This window comes from Anolis sagrei, chromosome 2, assembly GCF_037176765.1.
Source record: "Anolis sagrei isolate rAnoSag1 chromosome 2, rAnoSag1.mat, whole genome shotgun sequence".
NCBI lineage: Eukaryota > Metazoa > Chordata > Lepidosauria > Squamata > Dactyloidae > Anolis > Anolis sagrei.
Window position 1 is genome coordinate 150,166,559 of NC_090022.1, and position 19,763 is coordinate 150,186,321.

The 19,763-nt window shown below is 39.4% G+C and overlaps 2 protein-coding genes across 5 annotated transcripts in view; both read right to left on the minus strand.

The window, feature by feature from the left end:
* Positions 1-5,457, minus strand: part of GTF2E2 (general transcription factor IIE subunit 2) — a 40,274-nt gene extending 34,817 nt beyond the window's left edge. Inside the window, exons 1-2 of the mRNA XM_060763809.2 lie at positions 5,291-5,457; positions 49-215 (exon numbers count right to left, since the gene is read on the minus strand). Of these exons, the coding sequence (XP_060619792.1) occupies positions 49-211 (163 nt within the window). The 5' untranslated portion in view covers positions 212-215; positions 5,291-5,457. The remainder of the gene's footprint in view (positions 1-48; positions 216-5,290) is intronic.
* Positions 5,458-9,578: 4,121 nt separating this feature from the next.
* Positions 9,579-19,763, minus strand: part of WRN (WRN RecQ like helicase) — a 63,298-nt gene continuing 53,113 nt past the window's right edge. For all 4 annotated transcript variants that reach the window (XM_060763797.2, XM_060763795.2, XM_060763796.2 and 1 more), the window contains 5 exons: positions 18,380-18,511; positions 15,434-15,596; positions 13,969-14,192; positions 11,111-11,251; positions 9,579-10,242 (listed from right to left, as the gene is read on the minus strand). In XM_060763797.2, coding sequence (XP_060619780.2) covers positions 10,120-10,242; positions 11,111-11,251; positions 13,969-14,192; positions 15,434-15,596; positions 18,380-18,511 — 783 coding nt within the window. In that variant the 3' untranslated portion in view covers positions 9,579-10,119. The remainder of the gene's footprint in view (positions 10,243-11,110; positions 11,252-13,968; positions 14,193-15,433; positions 15,597-18,379; positions 18,512-19,763) is intronic.

Consider the following 19,763-nt stretch of genomic DNA (forward strand, 5'->3'; position numbering starts at 1 on the left):
GAAGACCATTTGCATAAAGCCCAGATAAAATCTCTGCCATCTACAAACCTGCATTTTGCTTTGAACTTGATGATCCTCCCTGTTCTACTTTTGTTTTCTTCTTCTTTGATGATGACGACTCAGAAGAGGCTGCTGGGCGTTTTTCTACAGCAGGAGTACAGAGTGCTCGTTTCTTGAACAGCTCTCGTTCACGTAGCAAGTTCGGATCCATAATTCTGTTAAGTTAAAAACACGTGGCATATACAAATTAAAAGTCTGCATGACTACTCAGAGTGCCCCTCAAAACATTTGAACTAAATGGATACCAGATTCCTAAAGGCTAGAATGTTATTTATTGAATATGTTGTAATTCAGGGCAAAATAATTTGGTTCATTTCTTATCTACACTGGACTATATTTGCAAAAGTAGTATTACGTAATACGTATACTTCCTCTTCAGACTCTCATCATTCTCCAACCAGAACTGCACAGATTACAAAGTTTCCGGTATTTTATTGCTTTATCAGTCAGGGCTAGAATACACACACAAAAATCCCCACACAGCTTGAGTGAAGTCCCTGAAAATCCCCTGTGTACAAAATACACTGCAGTATACACGATACAATACAGTTGAGACTCATATCACTGTACGTTTCAAATGCCTGTGACCTATGACAGCAAATTATAGCAGTCCATGAAAGAGTAACTGCTTTAAAGTGCAGCTGAAAAATGGTTCTAGATCATTACTCATTATTATCTAGAAAGGGTTTCCTAAAAAGCAGTACTGCAGTGCCTGCCTAGCTGCTTTTAGAGGCCCAACTAAAGTCAACCAGAAATGTGTAACTATCAAACATAAATGTACCAAGCAGTTACCTATACTGAGTATCAGGGGGGATACTCTAATTAAATTAAAACTTCTAATTAAAACTTCAATTGGGAGTGATGGAAGTTGTCACCCAGTACACTGAAAAGCTACAGTTGATACTCACTTCACATTATGTCCCAGGTTGGGAAAAGCTGAGCTAAATTGTAATGTAATCTTACAGGAGAACTTGTGTGCAGTTCTCTTCTCCTCCAGCATGCACATGTGATGAGAAGCTGATGCTTCTATTTTCAACTAACCACATTTATTTATTGAATTTGACTCTACACAAATTGTTGTGTCAATTCTTGTATTAGAGAAACAAGCTAAATTCAAACTTAACAAAACCAAACATGCTATTATAGAAAGTTTAGATATAACAAGTAATTACAGTTATTAGAAAATAGAAGCAACATATATCAATCTCCTGCTTGCAAGTATGATATAGTAAGCAGTTTCACCGGTATTATGTTTAAGCTATTGTTTATGGAGCCAGCATGATGTAGTGTCTTGAAAACTGGGCTAGGAATAGACCACAATTTAATCTCCACCTCACCATGGAAACACATTGCATGACAAGCCACACTCTCTCAACCTCAGAGAAGGTCAAAGGTAAACCACCTTTGAATAAATTGTGCCGTGACAGTTTCATTTTAGAATTGCCATAAGTTGAATAAGAGCTAAGCTTTTAGCAAAGTGGAAAAGGTATAAGAAGGGGATTGGACCAAAAATTCCGTTATGGCTGTGCCCATTGGAAGCAGCATTGAGACTAAATAATAGTAATAATAATAACAACTTTATTTATAACCCGCCCTATTTCTAAGGGGGGACTCAGGGCGTACTCACGTAAAATCAAGTACCTATAGGGAGTACCTAACCAAAGAAAAGGAGCAATGGAAACTTAAAAAAATAGAGGAGTTAGGGATAAATGCCTGATTTTGCTTCTATCAATTACATGATAGATTTACAAAAGATGAGAGAGTAGAGGTTTCAACTAGAAAATTTAAATTAGAGAATATTTTCGAATAGGGTAACGAAGGCCTAATCTCCAGACTGTACAAATATATTCTAGAATATAACTTAGAGGACAATCAAATAAACATGGAGATGATTTTATGGGCTAAAGATTTAGGGAGAAATTTTGATTTGGAAGATTGGAAACATCTCAGGAAAACGAGGTTTAAATTTAAGATAGCTAGTTCAATTAGAGAAAATACGTATAAAATGTTTTACAGAAGCTATATAACCCCAGAGCTAATGGTCAAAATAGATAAAACTTGTCAAGGGGAAAGCCAGAGGTGCAGGATGCAGAAAGGCTCTTTTTTCATGGTCCTGCAACATAATTTTTTGGGAAAAGGTGGTTATAGAAACAAATAACATGATCACCAAAAAGGTTAAGAAAAACCAGGAAAGGTGCCTTTTAGGATTCTGACAGACCAATTAGGAAGTGACCTTTATAACCTAGGGACAAATGCCACTTCCTAATTGGTTCTGTCATAAAAACCATGGGGAATGACTCCAAAAACCATCTCCTGGGAGCATGGCAACAGTCTGCAGTTATCTGTGACCTGTTAGCGGATTATTCCAAAAATATAACATTAAAGGTTGCCACATTTGCAGTCGCAGCCCAAAAAATCCAAGCTAAATTTGTAAAGTCCACAGCAGAGGCTAGAAATGGAAACGGAAACAGTTTGGGACAATATAAACCAGATATTGTTATTGCTATCATGCCTGCAGGGATTGTCATTGCTACTGTAATTTGAAAGAGCTAGTTTACAGAATAAGTTTTAACGTTTATATTGGAAAGTGCGTACTGTACTTTTAAAAGTTGTGTATTATTTGATGTCATTGCCTATGGCTAGTAAAATAAACAACTCATTCAACCCAGGGACAAAAATCGTTACAAGGTGTAATCTAAATTATTAATTCAATCTACATTATTAATGCACAACAACCTACATTTATTCAAATAATTATAATTTATATTATTATTTAAGTATTATTTATATTGAATTATATATAGAGGGGGGATTATAATTTTAGGTAGTGATTTTATTGATTAGCCCTTAGGTCACATCATAATAACAAACCAAACAAATAGGCTTGATAAGACTTGATTGCACTCTATGTAGTAAGCTAAAATAAGACACTTATAACAATAAATATGATAAGATATGATAAAACTTAGTGTGTGTGTGTGTGTGTGTGTGTGTGTGTGTGTGTATGTGTGTGTGTATATATATATATATATATATATATATATATAATATTATTTTAGGTACTGTTCTACTTATATGGGCAGAGGCCAAAAGGGGGTGCTAGACAGAGAACGATGGTCCATTTTATGGCGGGGGGGGGTTTGAAAGGAGCAAAACTATTTCTCCGTTTTCCTGCTATTCCCCATTCCCCTTCTCATGTCCCCTTCATGGAAACAACCCTCATTTATGGCATGGGAAGGAGGAATAACCAGCGAAAAAGGGGGAAATGGTTTTTCTCCTTCAACTCCCCCACCCCTTGTAAAATGGACTATCCATTTTATCTAGTGCCCCCTTTTGGCCTTTGCCAAAAACTATTCTGGCCCAGCTTACCTCTGAACATATCTCTGAACATGTGTAACAGTATATGTAATGTAATGTGTAACAGTATATGTAATGTATATGTAATGTATTGATATGCCATTGTTTTATGATTTTCATGTCCAGGGTGAGGCAGCATAACTTTCTTTTTTTAAAAGCACGCCATTCAGTCGGTTGAAGGCGTAGTGGAGTGCTAGTGGTCTCGTTTGAGAAACGGGAGGATAAAGTTTTGTCCTGACACAGTTCAGTCTCCATCATGCGTTGGAACAGTGAGGAGCGTGCTTTCGCCATTGAGGCCTACCTTTTGAGTGGATTTGGAGTGGCCGGTCTGCTCTCCAGATTTTGCCCCTTGTGATTTTTTTCTATGGGGTTTTTGGAAATCCTGTGTTTATGTGAACCGTCCAAGGACCCTACAAGATTTGAAGACCAACATGCAGGAAGAAATTGCCAACATAACGCCTGCTATGCTGGCAAGAGTCATGACAAATGCCAGAAATCGGTTTACTCAGGTGTATGGAGAATGGGGGATGTCACCTACCTAATTTGATCTTCAAAACTATGTAAAACAAAACTTTAGGTATGCGCCTACATTATAAAAAAAATTCTGATTCATACAACGGGTTTTATTAAGTTTTTAAAAAAGGAAGTTATGCTGCCTCACCCTGTATATTGTATTCTGCATTTGTATGTTTTTAGGTTTAAGGTGGCATTGAATATTGCCAATTTGGAAGCCACTCTTGAGTGGGGACTAAATCCCAGGGTTGAGACAGAGCAGTGTAAAAATGCAATAAATAAATAAGCCGTGCAACGTAAACACGTCCATCTGGCTGACGAGCTTGACTGGGGCTTGTTTTTGTGGTAGGGTTTATATAACCAGCACTCTGAAAAGTCAAGATAGTGCCTATTTTAGCGCCCCATCTCTACCTGAAAACTCTATCCCAGTTATATCCTACCTTGTCCGTGTCCAGCATTATTTTTTAAATTTTAGATTATTGCATTTGGCCCAGCCATAGGTTTTAAATGCTTGTTGTTATTGTTACTGTTTACTTTTGGGTATGAGATTTATTTTAACTGTTGTATTGATTGTTTTTTATTGCTTTTACTGTTGATGTACTTTGGGCTTGGCTCATGTAAGCTGCACCGAGTCCCTTGGGGAGATGGTAGTGGGGTATAAATAAAGTTTATTATTATCATTATTTATATTATTTTCCGGTTCTAATTTCGGGAGAACAGAGTATGCCACCTCCTATAAGCAAACTTTCCTGTGGCAGCTTGGAAAGAGATCTTCTAACACAGGCATGGGCAAACTTGGGCCCTCTGGGTGTTTTGGACTTCAACTCCCACCATTCCTAACAGCCTACCGGCTGTTAGGAATGGTGGGAGTTGAAGTCCAAAACACCCAGAGGGCCCAAGTTTGCCCATGCCTATTCTAACAGTTGTTTGGGCCTCCAACACCTAGATACCCTTTTCCAGTTCATTCAATGATCAGGGATTCTGGGAGTTGGAAGCCCAAATAGTTGGAAAGTCGCAGTTGGAGGAGGCCTATTTATAGGGAAGAGGCTGTTGTCCCACAGAGAGACACAACTCTTCTGCCTCCCCTTTTAGTGGAAGACAATCCTCAACACAAACTTCCTCAAGTTCCTCATGTTTTTAAACTAGCAGGGCTCTCCCCTGAAGGGAATCCTGGGAGTTGTAGTTCGGTGAAGCCTCCGACCCTTTCAACGCATCCCTGGAGGGAGCCTTTCTCTCGCTGTGGGTCTCCTCGGGGTTCTGGTTCTGAGGGCAGAGGTCCCTGAAGGGAGCCCCTCTTCCTCCTCCCTCTTCCTCCCCCGCCAATCCCGTCCCAGGCCCGTGCGCGCGCCAGCCCACTCACCTCAGCGCCGAGAGAGTCTAGAGTTGGTGGCAAGACCACGGAGGGCGCCCGCAGGCTTTCCGCTTCCCTATTGGCTCAGGAGGCGCCTACCGGAGGGCTTCCGCCACATTTCCCATCCTTCCCGTCGCTTCGTCGACGACCTATTACGTCAAGGCTTAGGAAAAGGAAGTACAAGTTCCCGTTGCCACGGCAACAGCAAACGGATGAGGCGGGGCAGGAATTGGAACTGTCCCCTGATAGGAGGATGAACTGAGGCAGCTGATTGGTCGCGCTTTACCCTTAGAGCCGCCCAGTAGCAGAATCTCATTGGCTGGGATTTAGAGTAGAGTTAAAATGCCGGCTGAGAGGAGAGAATTAATGGAACCCTTCCACACAGCTGAATAAGATCCTACATTATCTGCTTTGAACTGAGTTATATGGCAGTGTGGACTCAGATAACCCTGTTCAAAGCAGATATTGTGGGATTTTCTGCCTTGATATTCTGTGGGGAAGGGCCCTCAGTCTCCTCAAAATGGCATGCAGCACTAGCTCGAAGTTCAATACAGCAAGCCTCAAACTGATCAGAGGTGACCTACCCCCCCTCCCCAGGACTCTGTAAAAGATAGTTCAAAATCAGGGAATTCATAGGGTTGTTGTAGGTTTTTTCAGGCTATATGGCCATGTTCTAGAGACATTCTCTCCTGACGTTTCGCCTGCATCTATGGCAAGCATCCTCACATCCTCATGCTTGCCATTGATGCAGGCGAAACGTCAGGAGAGAATGCCTCTAAAACATGGCCATATAGTCCGTAAAAACCTACAACAACCCAGTGATTCCGGCCATGAAAGCCTTCGACAATACAGGGAATTCATAGTTTTGCTAAGGACACCAGGCTGGAATGGTCCCATAATCCCCTATTTCTCCTCCTGTTTTTATGAATGGACTTTGGCTACACAGTGCTCCCCATAACTTCCATGAACCACCCATGAACTCATGAGTTCTTAGGAATTTTATAGGCACTTTTATAAATTCCTGCCAAACTTTATGAACCTTTATGGACTTTTGGGGGGGGGGGGGCTGACGTGACTTCCCCTTAGACCTCTTTCCCTATGAACTCTGTGTATGCTCCTCTGCCCCATTCCTCATTCCCTATATGTATGTATGTCTATATAAAATATGAAGCAAAGCTGCCTTTTCATGAACCAGCAACTCATGGCTCTTGGAGTTTCCAAGCTTCCTGTGCCAATAATCCCCTAAAAAAGCACTCAGCCAGATCCATTTGCATGGACAATAACTAAATGGCTCTACTTGCCTGGACCTCGGAGGGCTGGTAGCCAGGCCATCCGGAATAATGGAGTCTATGGACATATTGAATCACTCAACACAAAGGACATTTCTGGAACTGGGGATTTGTCACTGCCTCTCTGCTGTGCCACATCCTGACCTCTACTTCATCAATGGACTCCAGATTGCAGGATAGTAAGACAGAAGGACCTGGCCTCTTGGGGCCAGACAAAAATGTTAATTCAAGGAACAAAACAATAACACAGACCAGGCTTGAGTGCTGAAGCTATCACCTGGTTAGTTGGCAAACACTGGTCATTTTAATCCAGTCAACTACATTCCTCCATTGTTTCCCTGTTGTCTGCCTCCCTTCCACCTCATTGGCTGGGCGGCCAAAAGCAGGGCCAGGGCCCTCATTGGATCTCCTCCTGGCTTGCTGACATCACAGCCAATCATAACAAAGCCAACTTTGGGCCACCAACTCCCAGAATTCCTGACCATTTAACAAGTTGGCTAGGGCTTCTGAGGCTAGGGCTTTCCTCTGAAGCTGAGAGAGTGTGACTTGGCTAAGGTAACCCAATGGGTTTCTCCAGAGTCACAGTCTAACACTCAAACCACAACACAACTCTTTGCTTTTGTTGTAGCTACTCCTCCTTTGTTGAACTTACTGGAACTTAAAGCAATATGGAACGGGCATGGAACAAATCTGACCACCTTCAACTGCTGTCAGAATAAACATCCCATCGTACAGAGCCATCAAAACATTTGCTGTTTCCATTAATGCCCTCCTTTCCCAAATCCGGATTTAGGGAGTATCTAAGTAAATGCACCAAGTGCTTAGATACTATTCAGCTAACACAATTTATACAGGGTGTTTCAAGATGATGGACTCAGTTTAAAAGCAGTCCATTTCGCAATGGCAACATGTTATAATTATCTAAAAACTTACAAAGCGTGTAATGAGTTCTCAGGTTAGCACGGTTTACTAACAATTTAGCACTAGAAACAAAGTGAAAAATTAACTCCACAAATGAGAATATGTTGCAGTGTCGCCATCTTGCGAATGGCTGAGGCCAGCGGCTGTTTGTGTTCTGGGAGAGGCATAAAGCAGTAATCCTTGGAAACTCTAATGCTGAGATATAGCGATTTCAAATCAGGTCCACCTTTTTGACATTTAGCACATTGGATACCTGTATATTCATAACGTATCTATTGCACCGATATTCTTGTCATTCCCACCTGCCAACACACTGGAAAGTTACCTTGGAGTAAGCTTGTGTCCCATCCTTTTGCAAAGCCTTTTGCAAAGTCACCCAAGATGGTGGCTTTGCAAATTGTTCAAATTGTTCTCTGACAATTGATCTTGACTGCCCACATTTGATGGTTCCGAAATATGGTCCTGGAAGTAGTCCATAATCTTTTCCAGCATCAACATTTATTCCTTCAAAACTGAACATATCTGAACTTATATTGACACCATTTGGCAACCTTCCATAGATATGACCACAAAGAATTGTTTTAACTAAATTGGCAGATACTTGAGGGTTTTATCTGATCTTGGGTATTACCCGATCTTGGGTATCTCTAATGCAATATCTCTAAAGAAATGTGACTGCACTGCCATAAACTCAGCAAATTTTCCAAGGAAGAAAAATTAACCCCCTGGTTCCTAGCTTGGGGCACAGGCCCAACAGGGAGGCAATTTGATTTTTAAAGTGAGGCAATTTGATTTTTAAAGTGAGGCAATTTGAGAATGAATTATTAACAGTAAATGTTTTGTATTTTTTATCATTCTAGGAGCCTTGGGTTAATTTATGCCACTGGATGAGACCCTCATTCTGTGAAGACTATGTGTTGATCAGTTGTGCAAATTCACACACAGACGCCTTCCAAGAAAAATAAAACCAAACCAAAATAAAACCAAACTAAAATAAACCAAAAGTCCCATGGCGATCAGCAAGTGGCAATGGGAGCAGCACTGTGAGATCTGGAAGCCCCTAGTGGTGGATATGGATTCAGTCGCTCTACCTCATGGTCTGAGGGAGTTTAGTAGTTTGGCACCTGTATGCATGACTGAGCAGCCCCTTTTAGGTGACTGTAGAGACCTATTCTTGATCTGTATGTTCTTTCGCAGTAAGGACATTGATTTCCAGATAGAAGGCAGTCCCAACAAGGGTTGGCTTGATTCCCCTTACTCTTGACACATTTCCCCTTTTGTCCTCTATTTCTGCCTCTTTGAGTTCCACTGCACTGTTGGTAACAGCTGATCTCCAGTTAGAGTGCTTGAGGGCCAGGGCTTCCCAGTTCTTGGCGTCTACGCCCAGTTAGGTTTCAGCCCTTTTAAGTCTCCTTTCCTGTTCACCAACATTCCACTTTCCATTCTTGCATTGAGAATAAAGTAACTGCTTTGGAAGATGGTGATCAAGCATTCAGACAACATGGCCAGTCCAGTGGAAATGATGGCGAAGGATCATTGCTTCAGTGCTGGTGGTCTTTGCTTCTTCCAGAATGCTGATATTTGTCAGCCTATCTTCCCAAGAGATTTGCAGGATTTTTCAGAGGCAACGCTGATGGAGTTGGTTCACATTTTGCAGGCGTATAACAGGGTTGGGAGGACAATAGCTTTATAAACAAGCATGGCTTACCAATGTCCCAATCCTCAAACACTCTCTGGTTCACTAAAAAAAATGCTGCACTTGCAGAGCTCAGACAGTGTTGTATTTCAGTGACAATGTTGACTTTTGTGAAGAGGTAGTTGCTATTTTCTAAAGTTACACCATTAAGCTGTATTTTTGGCATTGCAGAGGAATTGGCTGGTGCCTGCTGATTTGAAATATAATAGGAATGAAATTGTTCTTATTAGGAGAGAAGATGAAATAAATTCTTCTTAAGGAAAGAATCAAGCTTCAAATTAGATTTTTTCTTTGGAAAACAATTTAAAAAATATTTGTAGTAGATTTTTAAAACTTTGACTTCTCATTATAAATCTAACCATGGTATTAATAACTACACAGAACTGAAGCATATTATTTAACACATTTTATTTCTTATAAGAAACTTCCAACCAGTAATTGAAAAAAAAAACCAATTAGTTAACAATTTTAAAAATAAATGGAATAATGCTTTAGTTACATGTATGCCACAAAATCTTGCTGTGGACTACTTTCTATACAAATACTTTCCTTTAAAATAAAAAGGAATATATATCAAAGAAGTGGGATTTTCCGCTTCATATTACTGTCATTCTTCCATAGCTTCCCATTCATGAAGGCAAGGAATGTATGTATTCAAACAATGTTCTTTCTCATATGTTGGTAGACAGAAACCATTCAACACATCAAAATTCATTTCATACATTTAAAGTAATAAGCATTGTATGCATTGTATTGTTTGCCACAATTGGTTGCGTCTTTTTCTTCTCCTGCTTTCCGTCGTGGGCTCAGGCTTTTATACTACATTTGTGGAAACAATTTTGAAAGAGGAATGAACGTAGACTTAATTAAGTGAATGACTGAAATACAAATGTTCAAGACAAGTATTCTGTATCAGTGTGTTATTTAGAAGTTCAACCAAAAAGACCTTTGCTTCCTCCTCCCTTGGATTTCTTTGATGTAGTAACACCTGTAACAGATCCTTTAGAAGTTCCAAACCACTCTGGTAACTTCCTCTTTGAAGGCTGATTTAATGTCTAGGGAGAAAAAAAACAATAAACCCATTATTTTACTATCACAAATTGTTTACTCACATTATCATCTATTTGGTAGTCTACCAGCCTGATCTAGGAACTGAGGGTTATGCCATCAAGCAACAGTGACTTACTCAGGTACCTAACAAACTACATGGCACAATGGAAATAAACACTGGCAGTTATTTGTCCCTTATGTAGGTGACAAGATGGTACCTTTTAACCTGCATGCTGATGTAAGACATGTGAAAAGTTGGTGCCCCCTTCTTTCTTGGTATAAAAGCTTACAGGATTGGGAGTTCAACTGTTCGTCAACACTGGCAATAAGAGAGCATCCTCCGGTATACTTGGGAGTAGACAGCCAGGCACACAGCTCTCTCCCGCTCAGTACTTTGCAGCTGCTGCCTCCCTGCACCTAATTGCTGGCAATTTATCAAAGACTTCACTCACACATCATTGCACCCCCCTTTCTGTGGAAAGGGTTTAATGAGTTTGAAACATGGACTCTGATTTAGCAGTTTCCCCTCAAATTCATTTGTAGTCCAGTAGGACTTTCCACATAAACACAGAAAAAGGGAGCTTCACTGGAGCTTTTCATACAATAATAATAATATAAAGGAGCCAAAGGAGAGGCTACAACACATGATTGTGGATTTTTTTTTCTCTGCACATCCAAGAATGACTATTCCTAGTGAGTAGCAACATGTCCTTCTAAAGCACAGCTAAAATCATGGGTTGGGCTAGCTTGCTAGAGGAAGAACCTATAGACTTTTTAATAACTAATCTAAAAATCCAAGTGCCCCACCAATGAATATTTGTGAAATTCAAAGCAAAGAATCTTTGCTGAATTTTATTTAAGAACCACCATTACCTGTGTCTGGGAATCAGTAAAGAGATCTTCTTCTTCAGCGCTGAGAGATGGCTGATTCCATGAGGCCAGTTTGATGGAACCCTGAGATCTGTGGGCATCCTGTTTGGTGCCAAGGGACCCCTGTTCACCACTGCCTTTGGCCTTTGAAAGAAGGAACAGTAAATGTAAATTGAATTTAGTGGGAATGAAAAGCAGTAGCTGTGATAAATTGCATGACCAGAAGCTTATGCACAGAGGGTTTTCAGAAAAGGGACAGGGAAAATAGATACTTTAAGTGTTAGGCCATACCAGTATATCCAAAGTTAACAATGCAAAAAGGTTTTCTGAGCTGGAAAAGACTTGGATTCTGCTCTAGATAATCCTATTACAGCTATCTGTGCCTGCCCAGAATAGTTGAAGTAAACAGCATACATGAGCAGCTGAACAAGAAGAGGAAAGTAGAGAAGCTTCTCTTCCCAGCCACTCCCAGCATATGAAGAAAGCATAAATTTGACTGCTAAAATGGACATCATAAAAAAGTAAAGGCTGGAGAAAGGAAAAGTTATCCATGGGAGCATTTTGGGAGAAGCATTCCGATGTCCTCAAGAAAGTTCAATATGTTTTGGTTTACTTCTGCAAAGCTTATCTGATCTGGTTGTTTCATTTTGCATTTTCATACTGTTAGTCTAGACTGAAACATGTCATCTGGGAACTTATCCCTGTTCTTTACCTGTTATTTCTGCCTCTTATACCAAATTTTCTGTTATGACCAGAAACATATCTGTTTTAGTAACTGAAGTACAATCTGTACCACCAAACACCAAACTTAGAATTTCACTGGCAATGACAAGAGGTAATTATAATACTCTCACCGCTAGGTGCTGCACTTGAGCTTTGCTTCTAAAAGAAAATGGATATTTAATTAATTCCTCCTCTAAGGGCCTTAGGAATGAATGAAGCTCTCCTTCATTTTTACATCAGATGATGCTGTAGATAACCTGCTGTCCTTGCGGGAGACTATTGTTATCTCGAGGAAGCAAGCCAGGTGGTGTACATAGTTGCCTCATTTGTCTATGCCTATTGCCCTTTTTTCTTTCTATACCCCCTAAAAAGTGAACAGGTTGTTTCCTTGGAATGCAGGAGGAGGTCTTGATCCTGATGGCCTATCCTTACCAACATTCTGTTACCTGATAAAACTATGGGGAGATATTTGCCTTGGGCAAAACACCTGTAGATATACTCAAGCAAGAAGGCAGTGTTAGGGAAAACTACCCTAAAATATAGCAGAGCATCCAAAAGGATACTAAAAGTTGAGCATCAGCTCACAGCAAGCAAAGCGTGAAGTGCCATGTGATGCAGCTGTAAAGAATTTAGAGCTTAGGCAGGCAAAAATGCAGAAACCTCTCTTTAAAATCACCAAAGGTTTATTTACATCGAAAGACCTACATTTCTTAATAGTAAAGACCTGGGTCTGAGCTACTCTAACACCCACCTGTTCTAAGGTTTCAAGAGAGGGGAAAAAAACCACCAATCACTACTTCTCTCTGACATACAAGCAGAGAGAGATCTCAAAGCACACAGCACACACACTAAGATGTAAGAAACAGAAGTGAAAGTAAAGGCTTTCAGTAAACAAGTATTCATTCTACAAAACCAATCAGAATGAGAACAGAAACAGAGGAGATAATAAATTAGATACATTCCAACTGTCATACAGGAGGCGTGTGGCAAGGGAAGGCCTTTGTCAATTCTAAACTGAGTTTCTCATTGAGGACTTGAGACTTGGGCAGAGTGGAGTTGAATTCCAACAGGCAGGACATACACTTCTCCAAACAAAACAAATATTACTCAGTCCAATAGCAGTATTAGTATTAGGATTGATAGTATTTATACCCTCATTTCTCTCTGCCAAAGGAGATTCAAAGCAGCTAACATTAAAAACCATCACAATCTGTGAATTAAAACCTCACACATATAAACATTAAAATAGAATTAAACATAGAAATATGAAAAATACATAGTTAAAACCAATAAAAACATTAAACAAATTCATTAAACTACATAAAACACAGCACCCCTGCTCGTTTTATATCATTATAACTCAGGGAAATCAGTTAAACAATTAGTGTTAAAAACAGAGAAAGCTAGCAGACTCATCAAACAGTTAAACTAAATACATTCCTGCTTGTATGGAATGGGAATAAAAACATTAAAGATGTCTTTGCTTCTCCCAAGAAAGGATCTGACTTGTGTTTATTAAATTATCAATACTTCCTTCCACACATGTACTGCTGAAGGTACAGTAGTGAATTAAACTAAACTGTTTTAATTGCTTATTTTTGAATGGACATGTCTTCTCAAGTGTGGTTAAATCATTTTCATATTGTGAACAGTTTAATTCAATTTCAATGGTCACTTTTTTGTATGCTTTTAACTGTATTGCTTGTGGTTTTTTTCCCCCAAGTGTAAGCTGCCTTGAGTCTAAATTTTTGGGAGAAATGACTTTTTTATTAGTTTCAGAGCTGGGTCAGTTTTTTGGTGGAAAAAACATCACTTCAACCAAGTTTTGATTTTATGTTTTATGGAATAAATGAAGTAAGCGTTGATTACAAGATACTTCCCAAAACAAAAGTTAAGTGGGTTTTTTCCTCCTCAGTGAACATAATGGAATGTTCTGTCAAACTTTGTGCCTCCCTGAGGGGAAATTTGTATTCTTTTGGCATTATGAAGCATCTGAAAGCACAGCTAGCCCCTAAAGCATAATGGAAAAACATAGAAGGCTACAGATCAAAGAGGTATAAAGAACACTGGAAAAACCACTTTCAGATTTTATTTCTTGCTGCATTCGTTTGTCCCTTTTGATAGTTCTGCTTACAAACCTTAGCTTCAATCCACAGAATTTTCTCCTCCTTCTTTTGTGAGGATCCTGCACTTGACTGTAGACACCCAAAGTCTTGAGGTGACATTTGGCTCTCTGGATCGTTCTGCTGGTTCAGCGGCTGATTTCTATGTTGCTTCTCCAAGAGCACCACTGTCATTCTTATAAGGTACATTTCAACATGTGCCGGGACTAGTGTTCGAATGGCTTTCATTTGTGTCACATCTTTGAAGAAGAAAAAACACTGACGTCAGAACTGTTTTCTGAAAAAGGAGGCCCACTTTGATGATTCAGTCTATAAATAGGTGTGCTACTTCAACCTACACACTTTATTTATTAAAAATGAACCATGAGAGCTTTGAATAAAACAATAAAGGGTAATAGAGACCGTACCTCGAGAAGCCTGATTTGGCCACAATGGTCCATGCCTGGTTACATCCAGATTGGATTACTGCAATGAACTCTACTTGAGGCTGCCTTTGAAGACAGACCAGAAACTGCAACTGGCCCAAAGGTCGGCAGCTAGGCTTCTAATTGGAGCTAATTATAGGGAGCGCACAACGCCCCTATTAAATCAGCTTCACTGGTTGCCAATAAGTTTCCAGTCCCAATTCAAAGTGCAAGTTATGACCTACAAAGCCATAAACTGATCTGGTCCTGCATATCTTCGTGACCACATCTCCCCCTATGAACCACTGTGGATTCGATGATCCTCCACGGAGGCTTTCCTCTTGCTCCCGCCACTGTCATAAGCACAGTTGGTGAAGACAAGGGAGAGGGCCATCTCAGTGGTGGGCCGCCCCCCGACTTTGGAACTCCATCCCCAGGGAGATTAGGCAAGCCCCTACACCAGTGGTTCTCAACCTGTGGGTCCCCAGATATTTTGGTCTTCAACTCCCAAAAATCCTAACAGCTTGTAAACTGGCTGGGATTTCTGGGAGTTGTAGGCCAAAACACTTGGGGACCCACAGGTTGAGAACCACTGCCCTACACTGTCATCCTTTGGCAGGAATTTGAAAACCTGTATGTTTCAGTTAGCATTTGAGAATGACTAGTCCCTGGTTATAAATGCCCAGTTCCTAAGTCACCTGATAATATTTCGTTCTCTGCACTTCACCCAATACCCGGCCCTATAGTACACTGATTTGCACTATCCCATGCCCAGTCCTTTTATAGCCTGGTCATGTCCATTGCATTACTGGTTTTGGTTTTGTTGAGCATTGTTTCGAGTTTCAACGATGCTGTTTTATATACTTATGTTTTATTTAATCTGTAGTTTCTACAGATAAGCAAATCTCTGTCTTATTTACATTCAAATCAGTTTTGCTAAAAGGGTTAAACTTGATTAAACATTCTATTACATTTTTGATCAGAAATGGAGGCCCTTCAAGTGGTATTGATTTATTATAACTGTATTTCAATAACTCAGTCTATTGTAGCAAACAGATTTGGGCTAAATTTCTCACCTGAGTTGATGGGAGGGTTTTGGATGATTTTAGTAATCATCTCTTGTAGCTCAGGATTCAAACCGGCACGTTCTAAATCAACTGGATAGTCAGCTTTCAAGGCCTGGGATAAATGTGTGCCAACCACTGTAAGAGGTAAAGATCGACTCTCACATACACCTCTCTGGGAACACAAGAGGAAAAATCAGAAGGTAACAATAAGCCTAAAGAGATGCAAACTTTATATGTAAAAACTTGATTCTGCCAAAACAATGTTTAACAATCTCAAGATGCCTCATACATTTCTTTAAAACACTTAAAAACACAATGTGCTCATTTGGAGGAATGGGACTCATATCTCAAACAGCTATAGAACCCACACTGACAAACTATGGTGCAAGGAATGAAATAAAAAAAAAGGAGGGGGGGATAAATAAAGCAAAACATGACGAATTAAAAATGAATTCATGTTAAAGGTTAGTGGTCTGAAATAGCAGGAACCATTAAATTGTGCCATGCAAGTCTCTTCTCTGGTCATTCTTCTGAGCAAATAACTGCCTCAGATTAATAAAACCCTGGGTATGTTCCCAGGCTTCAAGTGACAATATATAATCAAAATAATATATAATCAAAATTTCCACATGTTTCATGTTGGTTACACACTTTTAGATATGCATCATTTCATGGCACAGTAATTCAGTTTTATTAGCAAACAACAGATTAAACCGACTCCTTATAAATGATATGGACACATACATAAATTGCAATAATGAAATCAAATGTATGGAGACACTAACTATCTCATGAAATTCTTTCATTTATATTTCTAATAATATAGGATTTGTAAGATTGTAATATAAATTTCCAATATTTTTGTCATTTCTCCTTACATTCATGCAACACACTAAGGTGTTGCAACACACAGTTTGGAAAGCTCTGCCCTAGATCTTAGGGGCAGAACTATATGTTATAGTACATTTGGACTGGTTAACAAAGAGCTACACTATGATATTCTCCATATGGAATGTGCAATAAAATCTTCCTGTTCCCTCGCAATGGTATGCTATGTACTTCTCCTCTTTCACTACATAAGACTGGACGCAAGTGGCAGAACAGTACACAGCATGGAGTTTGCACACAAGTACAGTACAACCCTATGACCCATGGATTCACCTATCTCCACCTGATTCCTCTCTAGGAATCTTCTAGGTCCTTCAACTTATTCTGCCTTATGCTCCTGCCAGAACTAACCATATGGTCATCCTGGGGAACCTAGAACATTCCTAGAGAGAGAGTCATTCATTTCAAAAGGTTTCACTATTACCCACAGTAAGTTCAGGAACGTATTTCTTGTGGATACAGGGATCATGCTGTAAGTGTTATTACACTTTTTGTGGACAAGTTTTCAACACAAAATTCCCATTTTGGCCACAGCCTCGTGTTACTGTAACATATTGTTTCATTCAAGATAACTGCCCAGTAATCACTGACAATAAGTTAAGAATTTCATTATAATATTGGGATAAAAGGACAAATAATAGTTAACGGAGATTGAATATATTAGGTGTGTGATCCAGTAAACTAAACACAGCACAGCAGCCATGTGTTATGGTCTCTCCCAGATGTTTAATAACTCCTCTATTTTATAGTTCTTGGCCAATTGGAAAAAACATATCCATCACAATTCATGACTGACTAGATGCATATAGCCTTGTGGGTTACAAGCTGTACGGGTCTAGAAAATATACTATTGTTTGAATCTAACAATTTCTTAAGGCTTAAGAATAAAAAAACTGAAATGCCAAATGTATTGGTGTAACTCTGTGTGGAAGTTCACACTTGTTCAAAAAGTGTATGAGCTTTGAATGCAATGATATATGATTACTATGGTTACTACATATAGTCATATTTGGTTCTTCTAACATTTTAATTAAATGTAGCAAACAGCTTCCTAAAAATGATCTATGTACACTTGGACAATAATTTTCTTCCCATAAAGACAATGGCTGTATGTTATGTTTGCTGACTTTCTCCCAGACAGTAGACACCAGGGTGTATGCTCTAATCAATAGTTATTTGATACAAGGCATCAAATTACCTAGTACAAATTATATTATTGCTCCGTGTTAATTAGTCCTTGGACATTTCCAATTTGTTGGCTATCTAACAAGGTTCCTTGGAGGGAGTAGCTGAGAGGAATCAAACACACTATCATTTTAAAGAATATCTCTGTGACAAAATAACTGCAATGAAAATAAAGTATAATGTTGCCAAATGGAGAGGAGGTTATTTCATGAAAACTTTTGGCATTCCTAAACAATAACCCTCTGCTTTGGGAGGAAATTTTAGAGAACTGTTCTCAAAAAGAGATAAGGATTTTGTTTGGTTTCATCTAGATCAGTGGTTCTCAACCTGGGGTCCCCAGATGTTTTTGGCCTACAACTCCCAGAAATCCTAGCCAGTTTACGAGCTGTTAAGATTTCTGGGAGTTGAAGGCCAAAAACATCTGGGGATCCCAGGTTGAGAACCACTGATCTAGATTAATCGATTCATCTATTGACCAGGGCCTCTTAGCCCTACTCATTGTCTGGTCTTGGAGCACTTTATTACCTCCCCCGCCCTAAAAGCTGTATTGCCATAGCCCTTGCCCTGTCCTCCTAGAGCTAAAAACACCCACTGTTCTCAGCTACAGGCTGATGGTTATTGTTGTTCTTATGTTTTTATGAAGTTTGTTGTCTGATTTTATTGTTTTAATTACTGAAATAAATGTTTTTAATTTATGCTATATTTTATTTCTGTTCTGTTGGGCTTGGTCCCCATGTAAGCTGCCCCAAGTTCCTTCAGGGATATGGTGGCAGAATATAAGAATAAAGTTATTATTATTATTATTATTATTATTATTATTATTATTATTAAGACATTAAAATAATGCAGCTCTAAAATACCACTGTAGGTTCAAAAGCTTACCAAGGACATATTTTTTTCTTGAAACAGTGTGTAAGTTACACGTTCTGATTCTGTCAAAGTACCGCATCCACTTCTTTTCTGAAGGATTATATTTGGCTGATCTCTGGATTCAGAAGTCTTGAAGATGTCTGTCTACATATCAGCGAATAAAGTTTTTTTTAATCCAAAAATTTAAGTAATGCCACAACTGTAATAAATCATGTTGATAACTACACACTCAAGATTAAGAAAAGGACCAATATTCTTCCAAAGTAATGCTTTCCATATAAGCTAAATGAATGACTAATCTGGAAAGAATGTGATTAAACTAGTTTACATTTATACACTAGATTAACTATATTCACATATTTATTTTTATCCAGGTATACAGCAAAAAAACGTTGTCTCTTGTGGGTGGGCCAAGCTATCCTATGATGCCACTGTGCTGGCTGGCATTGTGCAGATACAAAGTAACTATCCGCTAGAAGCCTCAAATGGCCCCAAAATCAATTTCTACCATTCTTACACACAGACTGCACGACAATAAAAGAATGAATCAACCAATTATGCAACACAACAGGCCAAAGCCTAGAAAGTGGGCTGTAGGAATCTGAAGGAGTCTTAGAGACTAACTAATTTATTTCTACATCATCTTTTGCAAACTACGGCCTACTTCTTTAGATGCATGAAATGCAGCTTTTGTACACAGACAATGCTGAATAAATGGCTTTGGTGGATGCCTGCATAGAAGATACACAGGTATTTCTGGGACCCAACATGACAAAAGGGAATATTTTACCATATAGGTAAAAATATCATCTTGGCTAGACAAGAGGTAAAACTACAATGGCATGCTTGTGGGAGTTAACCTTCAGTAGCTCAATTCTAAAGGAGCAAAGGCTGGGAAACAGGAGACCCAAATTCTAATCCTGCCATGAAAATGGGACGAACATGGCTCTCTTCCATTTTTGACTCTCTAAATTAGGCATGGGCGAACTTCAGCCCTCCAGGTGTTTTGGACTTCAACTCCCACAATTCCTTGAGTCTTCTAACCAGGCCTGCAGTGAGGGGGGGGGGGGGTTGGGGGTTCAACCCCCCCCCCGAAATGTTTCAGATTTTTTTAAAAAAACCCAGTTTACTCATGAATGTTAACTGGTTAACCAAATCCCCATGCTAAGTCTATGAGATGCAAAAAATTAAGAGTCCCTCCGGAACTGCAAGCACTATCTCAAGCAAATGTTTATTTATTTATTTATTTATTTATTATTCGAACTTATATGCCGCCACTCCCCTGGGGCTCGGAGCGGCTTACAAGAACAGGCTAAAATCGAACACAATTTAAAAACAATTTAAAACAATTTAAAAACAGCAATATCAGAGATCAAAGGCCCATCAAAACAGATAT